Source organism: Loxodonta africana, chromosome 1 (assembly GCF_030014295.1).
Source record: "Loxodonta africana isolate mLoxAfr1 chromosome 1, mLoxAfr1.hap2, whole genome shotgun sequence".
Taxonomy (NCBI): Eukaryota; Metazoa; Chordata; class Mammalia; order Proboscidea; family Elephantidae; genus Loxodonta; species Loxodonta africana.
The window spans coordinates 64557414-64577335 of record NC_087342.1 but is presented as its reverse complement, the minus strand read 5'-3'; the positions used below and the strand labels follow the sequence as shown (position 1 = coordinate 64577335).

At 40.7% G+C, this 19922-nt stretch overlaps 1 protein-coding gene across 4 annotated transcripts in view; it reads right to left on the bottom strand.

The window, feature by feature from the left end:
* Positions 1 to 19922, bottom strand: part of E2F3 (E2F transcription factor 3) — a 104235-nt gene that overhangs the window by 66503 nt on the left and 17810 nt on the right. Inside the window, exon 2 of one of the 4 annotated variants that reach the window (XM_064281314.1) lies at positions 1445 to 1620. The exons of 1 other annotated variant lie outside the window; for it this stretch is intronic. In XM_064281314.1, coding sequence (XP_064137384.1) covers positions 1445 to 1489 — 45 coding nt within the window. In that variant the 5' untranslated portion in view covers positions 1490 to 1620. Of the gene's footprint in view, positions 1 to 1444; positions 13934 to 19922 lie in introns of those variants that run through there. 2 more of the 4 variants (XM_064281317.1, XM_064281306.1) reach the window with 2 other exon arrangements.

Sequence of the window (19922 nt, the reverse complement as noted above, 5' to 3'; positions counted from 1 at the left end):
CAACCAACTCGACGGTAACAGGTTTGGTTTTTTTGAGACCCCTCCTGGTCCTAAATGAAGTAAAAAAGTGAAGCTCTACTGTACATCAGCTAAATTTAATAAAGGCATTTTGGAAGAAACATGTTTCCTCTGTATAGTTTGTAGAGAAAAAGCAAGCAGGACACATTGGGTAACAGCGATAAATCCATCAACACATTTAGACATTTGGATGCTTTTAGTGGGTCTCAGATTTCGGCGATACAGGAGAAATGAAATTGAGATGTATTACTTGTACAATTTTCTTTTGACACCTCAATATCACAGTTTAAACTACATCTAATTATGCCACAAATCACAGTGTCTTCAAGTTTACAGATTCTTAGGTCTTCAAGATCAATCCACCCCTTAACTGTATAGATAACAAACTGGTAAGGAATAAATCAGTCCACGGTTTCTTGGCTACTCTGTGCTCGATTCACCAGAGTTCAAGCCTCCTGACTTTCACTGTTGTTGTTGTTGTTAGGTGCCGTCGAGTCGGTTCCGACTCACAGCGGCCCTATGCACAACAGAACGAAACACTGCCCGGTCCTGCGCCATCCTTACACTTGTTGTTATGCTTGAGCTCGTTGTCACAGCCACTGTGTCAATCCACCTCGTTGAGGGTCTTCCTCCTTTTGCTGACCCTGTACTCTGCCAAGCATGATGTCCTTCTCTAGAGACTGATCCTTCCTGACAACATGTCCAAAGTGTGTAAGATGCTGTCTCGCCATCCTTGCTTTTAAGCAGCATTCTGGTTGTACTTCTTCTCAGACAGATTTGTTCGTTCTTTTGGCAGTCCGTGGTATATTCAATATTCTCCGCCAACACCACAGTTCAAAGGCGTCAGTTCTTTTTCGGTCTTCCTTATTCACTGTCCAGCTTTCACATGCCCTTTCACTAGAGAGTTCTTTTCCTTGTACCACAACATGGATTTGCTTATGATCATTTTCCTTTAATAAATTCTTGCCCCAAGTGAATTTAGGCTGCTTTTAATTAAGGTCTTAACCAAAAGATCATTTGGAAAGCTATGTTCCTCCCACAAGGCAAGGGGAGCTTGTTTTGATCAGCTATCCTGAGATTTTTCTGCTCAATCATCAAACCTGGTAATATTCTTTTTCACGGTCCCGACAAGGTGAACACCTCTTCCCACCAAACTATGAACAAAGAACCTTCTCACCAAAGGTTCATCCTTACATTTACAAAAGAGGATCCGAAGGGAAGGCAATGAGCTCAGAAGAAGGAGGCGGGGATCACTTTGGATAGGAATCATCACTAACATAATTTAAGATTTGATGACAGGACCTCATTCTACATAATTCTACCAGGGCTTCTTAACCTTTTCTGTGCCATGGACTCCTTGTGCCTTCTGGTGAAACCTACGCATGCCTCCTTGGGGTTAATGTTTTTATACATCTGAAATACATACATGTTGTTGTTGTTGCTGTGTGCTGTCAAGTTGATTCTGACTCATAGGAAACCCTAGTCTGTAATCTTTACAGGAGCAGATGGCCAGGTCTTTTCTCCGGTGGAGCAGCTAATGGGTTTGAACCGCCAATCTTCTGATTAGCAGCTGAGTGCTTAACCATTACGCCATCAGGGCTCCTTAAATAAATACAAAGGGTTCATGTATTTACCTTCATATATATGCATCAAAATACAGCTATTCAAAATACTAAAAAGGAATTTACGACATAATAATCTATGTGCTTATTAATGTATTAAATAAAAAGATCCAGGAGATTTAAAAATTATTATAATTTTGAAGCAGCGATGATCATAAACGCCATTTCAAGATATCTGGAACACGTATAATGTGATATGAAAACATCTGTGGTTTCTATTGGTGACAAAGTCATAGGAAGTGCCAGTACTACTCTGCTTTATTGCCTATGCTCCTAATGGAAGAAAACGCAAAATTTCAGCCAAAAAAAAAAGTTGCCATAAGTCAATTCCGACTCGTGGCAACCCCATGAGTGTCAGAGTAGAACTGTGTTCCATAGGGTTTTCAGTGGCTGATTTTTCAGAAGTGGACTACCAGGCCTTTCTTCCAAGGTGCCTCTGGGTGGACTCAAACTACCAAACTTTCGGTGAGCAGCTGCGTGCGTAACCATTTGCACCATCTGCAAATTGCAGTCAGAAAGCCAAAAAAAAAAAAACCAAACCCGCTGCTGTCGAGTCGATTTTGACTCATAGTGACCCAATTTCAGTTAGAGGGTAGTAAAGAAAGATGTAGCATCTCTTACCTGTTATAGATTACATAGTGTCTCTCAAAAAGTTATATGGACATCTTAACCCACGTACCTGTAAATATGTTTGGGAACAGGGTTTTCTTTTGTTATGTTAATTAGCAATACCAGAGTAGTGTGGGCCTTAAACCTAATCACTTCTGAGAGGTGTCTTACAGCAAGAGCAGAATAGACACAGGGACACACACATGGGGAAGACAGATGCCAAGTGAGTACCCATCTATAAGTAAAGGAATACCAAGGATTGCTGGCAGACACCAGAAACTAGGATAGGCCTACAGAAATTAACATGGCTGAAACCCTGATTTAGACTTTTAGCCTCCAGAACTGTGAGAAAATAAATTTCTGTTAGGTAAAGCCACTCACTTGTGGTATTTTTGTGTTACGGCGGCACTAGGAGACTAAGACACCATCCAAGTTCATAACTTCCTGGATTTGTATCCACAAACCCAGGTTAAGAATCACACATTAGACTATGATCTCCTCAAGGTCTTAATTCATTTCTGTTTCCTGAGATCTAATCGGCACCACGCATGGCACAAAACAGGCACTCAGTACATGTCTGAATTGGCCTGAGTCAATAGATAGATTCTGACTTCATTTTAAATCATTATAGGACGGTGCTGAGGCAACTTCAGGTGACCTCCCAACCCCCTAAACCTCAGCTAGTCCACCCAGTGCCAACCTACTTCAAGTTGTTCATTCATTCAGCAAATATTCACCGAGCACCTAGTAGGTGCCAGGCAACATTCTAACCATTGGGGTAAACAGAAGATCCTAATTTCGGATGGTGATTAATGTTAATAAAACAGGAAAACAGGATAGAGTGACTGGTGTGAGGGGGCATTTTAGACTAGATGATAACAAGGGCCTTTCTGAAGTGATAGCAGAGTGGAGTCCTAAACAATGACAAGCAGCAAGGCTGCATGGGAAGATGTGGAGTAAGGCCATTCCAGTCAGAGGGAATAGCAAGCGCAAAGGTCCTGCAGTAGGAAGAAGCTTGGCACAATCCTTTCTTACCTCATAACTTATTAGACTTCAAAGCACTGGTCTCCTCCTTGGCCCTGTCTCCCACACCACACAACACTGTTGATACATCTCTCTTGACCATTTTTGTATTACGGGCCCTCTGCAGAGACATAGAGGGATTCCCATTCCTTGGCACACCTGACCACACCACACTCTGTTCATTTTCTCCCACTCTCCTGGACAAATTCTCTGGTCTCTTCCAAGATCATGGATGAGGCCTTGTTCAATTCTCCTATAATCGTCCCTTCTTCCCTCCACCTGTCATACCTTTAGGTCTCATGTACTCCAGGACACACTGATCTCTCAGAATCAGAGAATTTAGGGGTAAACAGATTCCATAAGTCATCTAATTCAACCATACCTATTTTAATTTGGCCACTGCTTGATTACCCCCAGTGACAAGGAACTCAACTCCACTGAGGAAACATATCTCCTCCCCAGACTTTTGAGTTTATGGTCTGTGTCATATAGTTTGTCTCAAACAAACCTAAACTGTTCTCTGCTGACATATGTCTGAGTCTTCTTATTTAGACTTTAAGCTCCTTCAGGCTAGCTGCAGCCTTGCCTTATATGCGTTCTCCAGGGTATATACAGCAGAAGCGAACACATAGAGGTTGCTTTGATAAAATTAAAAGACAAAAAAAAAAAAAAAGATGGCCTACTGATATAATTTTTCCCTCCAAGTTCACAGACCTTTCTCAAGACCCTAAAGTAGGCCTGGATGAGACTGACAAGTTTTGTGAAAACAGACACAAACTTGAAGTCCGGTCCTATAATCATGTTGGGGTAGTCTGTACTCTAGATCCACTTTTTTTTCTTCGGGTTCCAAACTTAGATATCTCCAAAAGCAGAGATGGAGACAAGGACTTGGTGCAGGCACTTTATCTGGGACGTGATCTCAGAAAGAAGGAGTGAGAGAGCAGGGAGGGGGAGGCGGGGCATTACTAAAAGGCAAATGAACGACGTCACTCACGACTATGGGCAAAGAGGCTTAATTCTGGTGAAACCTCCCCAGGTGCATTCAGAGCACCCCCCAGAATTGTTCTCCTAAATGATGAGAGGCGGGAACATTTATCCGTTGGCTTCCATTCTCCAAAGGTGGAGGGCTGCCCGCGGGGCGTTAAGTCATCTTCACTTGCAGGTTTCACCTGTGTGAGGTGGGGACATTGGGAAAAAGCAAACAGCAGTGCTGCACGCACCCCAGGCAGGGCAAGATACTGCTGATGTCAGCTCACTGGAAACTGACTGCCGCAGTGGTGGCTGGGAAGGGAGGTGGAGCCCAGGGAAGCCTGTGCGACCAGAGGGGCCGTAGGGTGGGTTGACCCTAGCTGACACGTCTGCTTCTTCCTCCAGAGGCAGCAACATCTAAAGGAAGCTGAAGATAGCAAGATTCTGCAGTGGGTCATTTGGGGGCCACAGAGATGTACGTACAGATGTTGGCCATCTGGGTCAACTGCTTTCCTCCCAAAAGATGGATATGGATGTCATCAGACACTGGAGAGAAGCATTGAGGAGTAAGTACTGTCTCCGGCATGCTCACTTTCAGCACACTCTTGTGGATTATGCATTTTAGATGAAATTTTGGTTGCTCTTTTTTTTTCTTCTATTTTCCAAAAGTAATCTAACTGTTACAATCGGCCTGTTCATTTGTTGTAACTGGCCCTCAGCTCTAAAAGGAACTTTACCAGTTATGAACGACAGAGTTTTGATACTGTATAATCACCTCGTTTAAGTTTTACGTAATCCCTAGAAAACCAAAAACCAGGGGCTGTTGAGTCAATTTTGACTCATGGTAGCCCTAGGTGTGTCAGAGTAGAACTATGCTCCATAGTGGGTGAAGCCAACCCATAAAAAGGATTCTCTCTCCCCTCCAGGTTTCACCTCTGTAATTGAGTTGTTAGATCAAATATGGCACTTGTGAACATTATGTCAGCAATTACTAACTCCAGTTTATTTAAGCTACACTTTAAGACCAGTAAATATGACTGTAGGGCAAATTTTCTAAATTACCTTTGGAAAATGACTTCCTTTTTGGCAAATAATCTTAGATTTACTATTTAACATTTTTATAAAAGGACGGTATCCAACATAACATTGTGCAGGGAGATGTCAGACATGAGTAGTATTTCTTGATATTTTCCAGTTACCCTGAGTCATATATTTAAGGTTGTCAGATTTAGCAACTGAAACTACAGAAGACCCAGTTAACTTAGAATTTCAGATAAACAAATAACTGTTTACTATATCTCAAATATTGCATGGGACATACTTATGCTAAAAAGTTAGTCCTACTTTACTTAAAATGCAGATTGAATGCAGTGCCCCATATTTTATCTGGCAACCTTACTTATATTAATATTCCAAAATGGAAAATTAACAAAATTAAAATTTAAAAGTAAATCGGTATCAACATACAAACTTGCTGTTTTAGCTTCAATAAACCATAGCAGAATGCTCAAAGCATGACTAGTTAGGACAAGCTGCTATTCAAACAGAGAGGACTTGTTTTAGAACTGATAGTTCATTCTAACAACTCAATTTGAAAGAAAAAAATTAGCTTAAGAGCAAATATCAAAATCCCCCTAGAAATCAACATGTATGTAAGAAAAAAAGTCACGCAGTGTGTATTAAAAAAAATCAGAATGCAGTAAAAATGTTTTATTTGTATAGCATGCCACCCTTAGCATTTACATAAAACATCACTGTGACTTATGTGGTACTTAAAAAAAAAAAATGGTTGAAAAAAGTTTCCTATTGGATTTAATTTCTCAAACTATATGGAAGAATGAAATAGTTTCCTTTCCAGCCTCTTTCTCCCAATATAGTATGAGAAATGGTCCTAGTTTTCCAGGACTTTGAAGACTATTCATATGGAATACAATAAGGCCTTAGAAAATGCGCATACCTGTTTGAGAAGACTATCTGACTTTGCCATAAGGGGAGAAAAACTGCCTGCAGTAGGAACGGGATTGCCCAAGAGGAGGCTTCTCAATCCTGCCATGTTTAGTCCATTACTTCTTTGTTGTGGGGGTGGAGGGAAGTCTGTCCTGTGCATTGTATGATGTTTAGCAGCATCCCTGGTCTCTACCCACTAGATGCCAGTGGTACCCCCTTCCCCAGAGGTGACAACCAAAACCGTCTCTAGACATGGCCGTATGTCCCCTGGTGAATAGAATTGCCCCCTGTTGAGAACCACTGGTCTAGGGGACCTTTAGTGTCTTGGTTCTTCCCTAGCAATTACAAAGTCTTGTGTTCCCAAGAATTTTTAAAAAGTACCATTTCAAGGCAATTTAGAAAAAAATAGAGAAAAAAGAAAAAACAATAACAAAATTTGCATCAAATTCACATTGAACAGAATTGTTCTCCATGTATTTATAGTAGCGGAGTCCCTGGCTGGCACCAACAGTTAATGCACTCAGCTGCTAACCAAAGAGTCAGAGGTTCGAGTCCACCCAGAGGCATTTTACTTCTGACAAGTCAGCCATCAAAAACCCTACAGGGTGCAGTTCTACTCTGACACACATGAGGTCACCATGAGTTAGCATCAGACTGATGGCAACTGGTTATCTAAAGATGCTTCTAACTATCTTCATATCGGGAAGTTGTATGCTACAGTGGAAGGCAGCATTATAGACTTGAGGCCTGTTTTCAGTCCCACCTGTCCCGCTGGCTCACTAGACATGGCAGGGACTAACCTTTATGAGCACCTTCTATGCTCTCATCCAGTGCCCCAACAACCCTGAGAGGTAGGTCGCTAATTGCCCCAAGCTACCAATGATGAAACTCAGGTCTAGAACAGTGAAATAACAAGCCCAAGCTCCATGAAAGGCAAAGGGGATGGAAATTAAATCCAAGTCAGCTGCAGAGTCCAAGCCCTTTCCCACTTATCTCATTTTGGGGTGGGAGGATCACAAAATCTGACCTTCTTCAGCTTCCTCACTGGTACCATGGAAATAACATTTTTCAGTACTTCACAGAATCGTTGCCAAGAACTTAAAGGCAGTTCAGTGAGTTACAGGAGGACAGGGACCAAATTCCTAGTGCTCAGCCAACAAGTAACACTCAGTAATTTCTGAATGACTATCAAGATGGGCCTTCAACCAGAGCCCTGGACTAACAGTCCCACGGGCCTGCTGCACTTGAGCAGGGCCCATCTCAAGGACCAGAAGGACTACACCCTAACTCTGAGATCTACTTAAAATTAAAAACGAACTGGTGCCAACTCTCTTGAAAGAGCACTATCAGGAATGGGCACGTAAATAATAATCATACCAAACCTTAAAAAAAAAAACCCAAACCCATTGCTGTCGAGTTGATTCTAACTTATAGCGACCCTATGGGACAGAGCAGAACTGCCCCATAGGGTTTTCCAAGGAATGGCTGGTAGGTTCGAACTGCTGACCTTTTGGTTAGCAGCCAAGCTCTTAGCCACTGCACCACCAGGGCTCCATCAACCCATAACCTGTTGCCGTAGAGTCGATTCTGACTCATAGCAACCCTACAGGACGGAGTAGAACTACCCCACAGTTTCCAAGGAGCACCTGGTGGGTTTGAACTGCCGACCTTTTGGTTAGCAGCTGTAGTACTTAACCACTATGCCAACTTCAAAAAGAACACTTCCACTGTGGCATCCCCTCCCTGCACAATGGTAAAGTTACCTCAGATGATGCTCCAAATGCATAATGGCAGAATTAGCGCCACCCTGAGCAACAACAGGCCTCTCGGTGGCGCAAGCAGTTTGCCCTGGACTTCTAACCTAATGGTTGACACTTCCAATCTACCCAGTGGCACCATGGAAGAAAAGCCTGGCGATCTGCTTTCACAGAAGACTGCAGTGGAGTCTCCTATGGAAAGCTCTACTCTGTAACACACAGGGTCATCAAAAGTCAGAATGGACTTGACAGCAACGACACTGGTTTTTGGTTTGGGCAGCAACAGCTTCCTCAAGCCCTCACGAACTCGAGGGCCACTGTGAATCCTTGTGGCTTAGTGGACAGAGTCACAGGATGTTCGAGCTGAAGGAGGCCATCAGAGATCACTCACATTTGACAGATGAGAAACTGGAACCCAGAGGTGAGCCAATTGATCCCACCCATCGAGGCTGTGACACCCATTAGATTCCCCGGCTCCTGGATCTCCAGTCAAGAGCGCTACATGCCAAATCATGCCGCTGCTCGTGGGCTGGCCAAGGCCTCTTTCCTCAGCAGCCTCCTGCTCTCTCTGTGCCTGACATACAAGTCCTCACTGTGCGGTCTGACCAGCCTCCAAGCACAAAGGGAACCACATTTGTCATGTACCTATTTTACAGTAGTAGTTTTAGTACCAAATTATTACTTTGAACTTCTAAGAGAAAAAGGACCCAGTACAAAATGTTTAGGTAACTTAGTCAATGAAGCATAAACGAAACATTTAATCTTTGGGTTACAAAGCCTCATTAGGGTAGGAAGTAGCTGTAGGAGCGAGCATAGTGAGGGTTCGTGATTCCTATTACATGATAAGAAATGCAATTAGGTTGAAGTCAGCTTATTACGCTTGGGGAAGACAGGTGGTGTTCATTAACATCTCCCTAGTATAGGCTCAAAAAACAGCTAACACCGTGCCCTTATATAGAACTTTTAACTCTAAATCACTTTCATAGAAATTTTACCACATTTTCTTCACCCAACATCACAGTGAAGAAGGTACAGAGAAGTGGTTGTTTGACGCCAAGGTACCACGGACTATCTGAAGAGAAAAATGTTTCACTCGTAGTTTCATGACGCCACATTTAGATTCTAGGTCTCATTTCAACAGATATCAGCACAGCAGAGCTACAGTTACAGTGGACAGATCGTTTGTCAGGAATGGAAAAAGCCAGGATGTCAGGGCAGTTGTGTTGCGGGGGATGGGAAGGAAGAAGTTAAAGTATGATTTAAAGGAAATGTAGAGAAAGACTGCTAGTAGAATTGGCCCATAAAAGCTTAAGCACTGGGCATGAGGGAGAGCCCAGGCCAGCCCAGTCAAAGCCAAGACTTCTGGGTTAGACACGTTACCAGCAGTACAGCCTCTACAGGCCCATCTGCTGCCATAATCCCAAAGCAGCACTAGATCGTGATCAGATGGACACAGTGAACAGGGAGCCTGGGAATACCTGAGCAGACCCATTTCCTCCATAACTATAACCAGAAAAAACCCAAACCCACTGCCGTCGAGTCAATTCCAACTCATAGCGACCCTACAGGGCAGAGCAGAACTGCACCATAGAGTTTCCAAGGAGTACCTGGTGGATTTGAACTGCTGACCTCTTGGTTAGCAGCTGTAGCACTTAACCACTATGCCACCAGGGTTTCCCTCCATAACCACAGACATAAAAAATAAGGTTGGGGTTGTTGTGTGGTGTTGGGTCAATTCCAAATCATAGTGACCCTAGAGGACAGAGTAGAACTGTCTCGTAGGGTTTCCTAGGCTGTAATCTTTACAAGAGCAAATCGCCAAGTCTTTTCTCCCACAGAGCCACCAGTGGGTTCAAACCGCTGACCTTTTGATTAGCATTTGAGCGCTTAACCACTGCACCACCAGGGCTTCTTGAGGTTTGGGTAGTATGTGCTAAATAAATAATAATCATACATTTACCTTTCAATTTAAGATGAAATCTGTAGGCTTTCACAAAATTAAAAGTATAGTCATGCAGTCAATTCTTTGATTAAGCGCCTTCTATTTTATAATACGGAAACCCTGGTGGTGTAGTGGTTAAGTGCTACACCTGCTAACCAAGAGGTTGGCAGTTCGAATCCACCAGGCGCTCCTTGGAAACTCTATGGGGCAGCTCTACTCTGTCCTATAGGGTTGCTATGAGGTGGAATCGACTCGACGGCAGTAGGTTTGGTTTTTTGGTTTATTTTATAATACAAGTTCAGGTAATATGGACTGGTCAAGCAAATAAATGAACAAAACAAAACTATATATTTTTATAAAGGCCTCTAAGGTTTAATAGCTATTTCTCTGACCTTAGACCAGTGATTGTTGAACAAAAGGTTTAGAATATGAAAATAACCTTCATTCCTAATTGCCAACTTAATTACATGCACATGAGAAATTCACTAAGCATCTAATCATTTACATTCTGGGGTAGTACTTCGGCCCAGCTATTTGGTTTGATATTTTAAATTATAATTTCAAATGGACTCATTGTCACAGACCTCTGGGTCCATTTACCACACAAAATCAATACACTATTACTAATAAATAGGATTGCTTTTCCAAGGCTCCTGGTGGGAGCTCAGCTGGACATCTGTTTGCGAGGCAGTTTCAAAATTTTCCAAAGAAAATTACTTCCCTGATGTTCACCCTTAAGGAACCAACAGACAGCAACTGACAGAATCCAAACCAAAAGGCAACCATCTGAAGGGAAGGGAAGGCTTAGACTGTTAGACTTACTTATACACAGACAAAAAAATGCTCCAACCGATTAAAAACTTTTGTTCATCAAAAGACTTTACTAAAAAAGTGGAAAAACAAGCTACCGACTGGGAGAATATCTTTGGAAACCATATATCAGACAAGAATCTAATAACCAAAATATATATAAAACTTTGGCAGCTTAACAACAAAAAGACAACACAATCATAAAATGGGCAAAGAACTTGACTAGGCATTTCACCAAAAAGGACATTCAAATGGCCACCAAATACATGAAAGGATGCTCCGTGTCATTAGCCATCAGAGAGATACAAATCAAAACCACAATGAGATATCACTTTTCCATTCCCCCTAGGATGGTTAAGATAAAAAACAAACAAACAGAAAATAACAAATGTTGCTGAGGATGCGGGAAAATTGGAACCCTTACCCATTGCTGGTGGGAATACAAAATGGTACAGCCTTTGTGGAAAACAGTGTGGCAGTTCCTCAAAAAACTAAAAATAGAACTACCAGTTGATCCCGCAATTCCACTCCTAAGTATATACCCAAAAGACTTGAAAGCAGAGACTCAAAAAAAGACTTGTACACCAATGTTCATGGCAGCACTATTTACAATAACCAAAGGGTGGAAACAACCTAAAAGCCTATCAACAGATGAATGAATAAACAAAGTATGGTACATACACACAATGGAATACTACTCAGCCAGTAGGAGAAATGAAGTCTTGGTACATGCTATAATATGAATGGAGCTTGAAGACATTATGCTGAGTGAAATAAGTCAATCATGAAAGGACAAATATTATATGACCTCACTTACATAAAAAGACAAGAAAAGGCAAATGTATAGAGACCAAACTTTATTAGCGGTTACCAGGGATGGTGGGAGAGAGTGGGGAAAGAGGGGTTAATGGTGATGGAAAAATCGCAGTGATTAAGGGTAGGCTTGTACAGCCTCTTACTGTAATTGCTGTCAAAAAGTTGTACACCTGTAAAAAGTTGAATTGGCAAAAGTTGTCTGATAGATATATTTACAACAATGACCAAAAAAAAAAGCCTCAGCCAAGTATTTCCAGATCCGCAACAGACCTTCATTCTCCTAAAATTGCCTTTTCTTTGAAAAGGTAGTAACTCTCACAGTAAGCGGCACGTACCGGGCTTTCCCACCAGAATGCCCTAATGGCCAAAGCTGTGTCTTCCTTACCTTTGTATTCCAAATCACATCAGGATCCACCACCACTCTCTCTAACAGAGCTGTTCTTGTTATTAACTGCTGTAGAGCCAGCATGTGACTCATAGCAACCCCATGCACAATGGTCCTGCACCATCCCCATGACCGAGGGCCGTTGTGACCCACAGGGTTTTCATTGGCTGATCTTTGGAAGTAGATTGCCAGGCCTTTCTTCCTAGTCTTAGTTGGAAAGCTCCACTGAAACCTGTTCAGCATCACAAGCAACACGCAAGCCTCCACTGACGGACGGTGGTGCCTGTGCGTGAGGTGTACAGGCCAGAAATCAAACCCGGCTCTCCCACATGGAAGGTGAGAATTCTACCACTGAAGCCCCACCCCTACTGGAATAAGAAAAAGCACCTGATAAATGATCTGTCTTAAATTTACATGGTGGTCCTACTTTGACTCATGTCCTAAAGCTGAACAAATACCCTTAGTAAAGTGGAATTTTTAAACTCTTGCTGCCCCAATATGTAAGTCCTGAAGAGAAGTCTTCCACTTCCCACATTAAACACTACTCTATAAATGCCAGTGACCACTCCACAGGATTAAAAGAAACACCTAATAACCCATCCTAGGCAATGGCCTGTAAATATCCAGGGAGGAGACTCCACATGCCTGGGTAGCATAATGGCTAATTAACAGAGTAGTTTTGAAATCACTTGGACTTGGTCTGGAACCCTGATTCTACTATTATCAAGAATTGTGGCCTTCAGAAAAAGTAAAACTATCCTTATTTGCAGATGACATTATTCCTATACATTGAAAATCCCAAAGACTCCACAAGAAAATTACTGGAACTAATAGACAGATTCAGCAAAGTGGCAGGGTACAAGATCAACACACAAAAATCAGTCGGGATTATCTACACTAACAAGGAGGACTCTGAAAAGGAAATCAAGAAATCAAAGCATTTATAATAGCCCCCCAAAAGGTTAAAATACCTAGGAATAAACCTAACCAGCGATGTAAAAGACTTATACAAAGGAATCTATAAAACACTACTACATGAAACTAAGAGATCTACAGAAATGGAAAAACATTCCATGCTCATGGATTGGAAGACTTAAAATTGTGAAAATGTCAATACTACCAAAAGTGATCTACAGATATAATGTAATCCTGACCCAAATCTCAACAATATTCTTTAATGAATATTAAAACTCCATCTTTATATGGAAAGAAAGGACACCCCAAATAGCTAGAGCAGTATTGAAGAACAAAGTAGAAGGCCTCACACTTCCTGATCTCAAAACTTACTATACAGTAGTCATGGTAATCAAAATAGCCTGGTACTGGTTCAATGACAGACACATAGGCCAACGGAACAGATTTGAGAACAGAAAAGTAAATCTATCCATTTATGGGCAGCTGATCTTTGACAAAGGGTCAAAGTCCATTCAATGGAGAAGAAAGTCTCTTTAACAAATGGTGCTGGCAAAACTGGATATGCATATACAGAAAACTGAATTAGGATCCATATTTCATACCAGCACAAAAACTAACTCTAAACTGATCAAAGACCTAAATGTTAAAGCTAAAACTATAAAGTTCCTGGAAGATAACATAGGGTCAAAACTAGGAAACCTACTTTTCAACATAAATAGTTTATCAAACAAAACTAAAAATATACAAATAACAGAAGATAATTAGATAACTGGGACCTCCTAAAAATTAAATACTTATGCTCATCAAAAGACTTTACCAAGAGAGTGAAAAGAGAACCTACAGATTGGGAAAATATTTTTGGCAAGAACATACCTGATAAGGGTCTAATCTCTGAAATATATGGAAAACTTCAACAACTCAACAACAAAAAGACAAGTAATCCAATAAAAAAATGGGCAAAGGACATAAACAGACACTTCACCAAAGAGGACATTCAGGTGGCCAACAAATACAAGAAAAGAGGCTCATGATCATTAGCCATTAAAGAGATGTAAATCAAAACTACAAGAGATACCATCTCACCACTGCAAAATGGCACTGATCAAAAAAAAAAAAAAAAAAAAAAAGGCAGAAAACAAATTCTGGTGAGGTTGTAGGGGGATTGGAGCTCTTATACATTGCTGGTGGGATTGTAAAATGCCACAACCACTATGGAAAACAGCATGGTGCTTCCTCAAAAAGCTATAAATCGAAATATCTTATGATCTAGCAATTCCACTCCTAGGTATGTATCGTAGAAATATAACAGCAGTGACATAAATAGACATATACACACCTCTGTTCATTGCAGCATTATTCACAATAGCAAAAAGACAGAAACAACCTAAGTGCCCATCAATGGATGAATGGATGAACAAATTGTAGTACATACATACAATGGAATAATTACACAACTATAAAGAAGAATGAGGAGCCCGTGAAACATTCATATAACATGGATGAATCTGGAGGACATTATGCTGAGTCAAATAATTCAATCACAAAAAGACAAATATTGTATGGTACCACTATTATAAAAAGTCAAGAATAGATATACGCACAGAAAGCAGAGTCCTTTCATGGTTACCAGGGGTGGGAGGGAGAAAAAAAAAAAGAAGAGAAATCACTTTCTAGATAGTAGATACTTGTTACTTTTGGTGATGGGAAAGGCAATTCCAAATATAGGTAAAGTCAGCACAACTTGACCAAGGTAAATAAAGATACTAAGAAATACACGAGAAAGAGGAGTAATTTCAGTAAATGCTATAACATACACAATTTTGCAACAACCAAAAAATATGTGTGTAGTTACACAGGTAGATATGGATGCATATATGTGTACAGGAAGGCATATGCGAATAAATGCACGTCCATGTATAGGTGTTACCTATAGTCGTATGTAAACACACGTTTCTGTGTTCTACATATGTATTCACATATGTAACAAACCACAAAGGGGGCACAGTTACTTCCTAGATATAACCAAACAACTCACAGGATTGCTTTACTGGGTCAAAAGGCTTGGGACCATAGTCTCAAGAGACAATTTAGTCAATTGGCATAACATAGTTTACAAAGATCTGTTATACATCTGAGTTTGGTGAGTAGCGCCTGGGGTCTTAAAAGCTTGGAAATGGCCATCTAAATAAACTATTGGTCTCTACTTGTCTGGAGCAAAAGAGAACAAAGGGAATCAAAGGCTCAAAGAAGAAACTTGTCCACGGGACTAACAGCCCACACTAACCACCTCTTCAAACCTGAGACCAGAACTAGATGGTGCCCAGTTACCACTAACTGACCGTTCCAACTGGGGACACAATAGAAGGTCTCTGGCTAGAAAAAGGCTAGAGTGTGAGAAAAATGTAGAACAAAATTCAAATTCCTAAAAAAGGCCTGACCTACTAAACTGACAGAGGAACCCCCAAGACCATCACCCTAAGATACCCTTATGAACTGGGAACTGAAGCTATTTCTTCAGCCAAATAATAGACTGACTTATAAAATCAACAATATCACCTGTGAGTAATGTGCTCCCTTTAACAATTAACTTTATGAGACCAAACGGTCAACATTTACCCAAAAGCAAAGATGAGAAGGCAAGGAGGGGAAGGGAAGCTAGATCAATGGAAGCAGCAGAAACAGAATAGAAATAACCAGAATGCTGACACACACTGTAAAACCTATAACCAATGGCACGGAAAAAGCCCCTATAAAAATTGTTAAAGAGGAAACTAATTTGCTGTGTAAACTTTCACCTAAAACACAGTAAAATATTAAAAGAAAAAGAATTGCAGTCTTGGAAAAATTGTTCAAGTTTTTGCTTAAAGATAAGTCTCACTTTTTTCATCTACAGATGAGGATATTAGTGCCAGCCCTCATAGGTCTGCTGCTGTATTAGATGAAATAAAACACGTAAAACGCTTACTGTCATTCCGGTGCACAAAACTTTCCAATGACTGTAGGTAATTATTACCTTTCTTATTACCCTAAACTCACAGTAGGTGGGAAAGCAGGAGTCTCAAACTGTAAAGATGCAAGAAAGTATAATTGTGAAAACTGCAATTTCAATGAAAAATATAAGCATAAGATGAGAAGGGCAGGATTCTCCCTATTTAAAAAAAAAACATGCCATAAAGCTACTGTATTTAAAGCAGCGTGCATTTCCTTTGAAAGAGACAGATCAATGAACAGAGTAGGTCTAAATACAGATCAGCACACACACACATACACTCTTTAATATGATAAAAGTGGCATTTCAAATTCACGGGGTAAAGCCTGAAGCATTCAATAAATGGCACCAGTACAACTGCCTATCCATTTGGGAAAAAACATAGACCTTCAAAACACACACACACACACACACACACACACCCCACACACACACACCCAGCCACATGCACTCTTTTTTGGTGAGAGATCAAAATAATAAAATGAGAATGTGAGAAGAAAACATAGGAGGACATTGTCATAATTTGGGGATCCCAAAACAAGCCACCAACCCCATAGGCTGTAAAGGTTGTAATTATATATATGTAAAAACAATGAGCAAGGCTTCTGTAGAGAGAAATAGAATATAGATAAATTCAAAGAAAAATGACTGACTGGGAAAATATTTATCCCTCCCCACATAGGAAGCCCATATTTATAATTCATAAAAAAAGGTCCAGTAATTCAATAAGAAAATGATAAATAGCCTTGTAAACAAAAATTGCAAAGGATCCAAAGAGGCAATTCACAGAAATGCAAATTGGGGAAAAGATGCTTAAATTTACTCATCTATTTCTATTTTGTTATCTGTAAAATGAGAATGATAATGATACCCACTTCATAGGGATGTTAAAGTTTAAATTAGTAAATTACATGGAAAATGCTGAAAACAATTCCTGGCACATAAAAACACTCAATAAATGTTAGCCGGCAGCAGTAATAGTAGCTGCGTCGGTGCTGATAGCACCAGTAGTAAAATTTACGGAAACACAAATTAAAAATAAGGAGATAACATTTTTCAACCATGACTCTAACAAAATTGCAAAAATACTGCTATCCAGTGTTGGAAAAAGTATGACAAAATAGGCACTTTCTACACTATCAGCATTTTAAATGTATGTGACTTACGACACAAAAATTCAACATACAGAAATCTTACCTACAAAAACACACATGCACAAAAACATATATGCAGAATATTTAATGTTGCACTGTTTATAATACCAGCAGCTAATATTAGAAATAACGAATGACCGTCAAATGGGAATAGGTAAATACACTCTGCCGTATTCAGTTAATGGACACGGCAGTAGCCGCTATTGCAAAGAATCATGGATGTATAAAACCCATTGCCATCTAGTCGATTCTGACTCAGCAACGCTATGGACAGAGCAGAACTGCCCCATAGGGTTTCCACAGAGCAGCTGGTGGATTCGAACTGCCCATCTTTTGGTTAGCAGCCAATTTCTTTAACTACTGGTGTATTCTGATACGGAAATACGTCTGACACATTGCTAAGTAAAGAAGGCTAGTAGCATTTTTTTTTGTATTTTTATGCAAAATACATACTTGCAAATGGATGTAGCAGGAAAAAAACAACATGTTAATTGTGGTTACCTCTGGGGAAGGGAAGCAGAACTAAGGAGGAAAGAAGAGGGAATTTTGGTTTTTACTCCATTTATGTTTATAGTCTTTTATTTCTTTAAATAATAAGCATGTACTAAAAATAAGTATTTTCTCTCTGAAAAAAAAAGAGGCAAAAATGTCAGTGTTCTGTAACACCAGCAGCACCACCAGCTGCTATGGAGTCTACTTCAACTCATTCTGACCCCATGGGCATCAAGAGTAGAATTGTGCTCCATAGGGTTTTCTGAGGGTCCTCTGGGTGGACTCAAACCAGATGAATGCATTAACTGTTTGCACCACCCAGTGACTCCATAACAGAGTTGTGGAAATGGGCATCTATGAATGACAGTATCCATTACATTCCTTAAACTTCGGGAAGTACTCCTACCTCTCCAGGTACAGTCTAGAGGGGAGCTGTCACAGCTGCAGGATACTATTAGGATCACTTAACTCCTTTCATCTGACTCACCAAATAACCTTCTGACTGGGAAAACAAGGTGTCTTAGTTATCTACTGCTGCTGTAACAGAAATACCACAAGTGGATGGCTTTAACAAACAAATTTATTCTCTCACAGCTTAGGAAGTTAGAAGTCCGAATTCAGGGTGCCAGCTCCAGGGGAAGGCTTTCTTTCTCTGTCAGTTCTGGGGGAAAGATCCTTGTCATCAATCTTCCCCTGGGTCTAGGAGTTTCTCAGCACAGGGACCCTGGGTCCAAAGGATGTGCTCTGCTCCAGACTCTTCTTTTTTGGTGGTAGGAGGTCCCTCCTCTCTGCTTCCTTCCCTCTCCTTTTATCTCTTGTAAAGTTGGTACATCCCACCCTAATCCTCATTTACATAAACTAATCATGCCTCATTACACAACAGGCAACTCACTCCCAAATGGAAACATAACCATAGGCATAGAGGCTAGGATTTACAACATATAATTAGATCAGATCATATGATGGGGGATAATTATGTAATACTGAGAATCATGGCCTAGCCAAGTTGACACATATTTTGGGGGGACACAGTTCAGTCCATAACACAGGGCATTACCAATTTCTGTAACTGTCCACTCGGCAGTTATATTTCTCAGAGTAAATCAGTGAATTTGCATTCCAGTGTATCAGTCTTTCAGAACTCTGATTAACATAAAGCATCCTCCAGAGCAGTAAACCAGAGTTCCTAAAGATGCAAAGTGGGGACCAAATCTAGTCCTATTGAGCCTCACTTGCTGCTGTCGTTAGCTGCTGTCAAGTTGTCTCCAACTCATGGCAACCCCATTTATAACAGAACGAAATGCTGCCTGGTCCTTTGCCATCTTCATGATGACTGGTATGTTAGAGTTCATTGTTGTGATTATTTTATCAATCCATCTCATCAAGAGTTTCCCTTGTTTTCACTAGACCCTCAACCACAATGTCGTTTTCTAGCAATTGGTCTTTCCTGATGACATGTCCAAAATAAGTGAGTGGTAGCCTTGCCATCTTTGCTTCTAAGAAGCATTCTGGCTGTATTTCTTCTAAGATCAATTTGGTCACTCCTCTGGCAATCCATGGTACACTCAATATTCTTCACCCACATCACAATCCGAATGTATAAATCCTTCTTCGGTCTTCCTTTCTCATCGTCCAGCTTTCTCATGCATATGGGCGACTGAAAAGACCATAGCTGGAACCAGATGCACCTTAGTTATGAAAGTGACATCTTTACTTTTTAAAACGTTAAGAGGTCTTTTGCAGCATATTCGCCCAGTGCAATTGGTATATCAGGAGGACTACCTTACTAAACTAAGCATCCAACTAGCCACCTAGGCCATTTTAACATTATTTTTAAATTGTAAGAAATGAAAAACAAGACTGAACAAAGCTCAACACTTGGCAATTTGCCATCGTCAAATGTGACAATATATCTGTACTCCATCCAATCATCCATCCTTCCATCTAACAAATATTTGTGAAACTTGACTATGTAGACAGTGCTGCTCTATTCCTAATTTCTTTTACTCCAAAACGGAAGTCAGAGGGCAGGCCCACACGACGGGCCCCAGAACTGGTTTTGGAAAGGATGTCAGGAGCTGAATCATGCTAGACCTTCTTCAGAGGCAGAGGAGGTTTAAGGGCCACACCTTGGCCACCCTTACTAAATTGTTGAAATTCAAGGGGTTGGAAATACTGATCCTCACACGCTAAAGCAAGGCAGGAAGCAAGAAATGAGTAGTGATTGCCTCATTTCCCACCCTATATAATATAATCAACCACAAATGGCAAATTTAAAACTGTCACGGTAACCAGAAGTTGTTTTGGTTGAAGGTGAAGGGAAGGGAGAAGAAATACATACCAATGGCCAGAGACATTTTTAGAAATGAACCGCTAAGACGAACCTAGGCAATAATAGAGCCTCTTCCACATGCATCTTTAAGACACAGCCCATTTTCTAAGGGAACCATCATTCTATCTTAAACACGCATTTT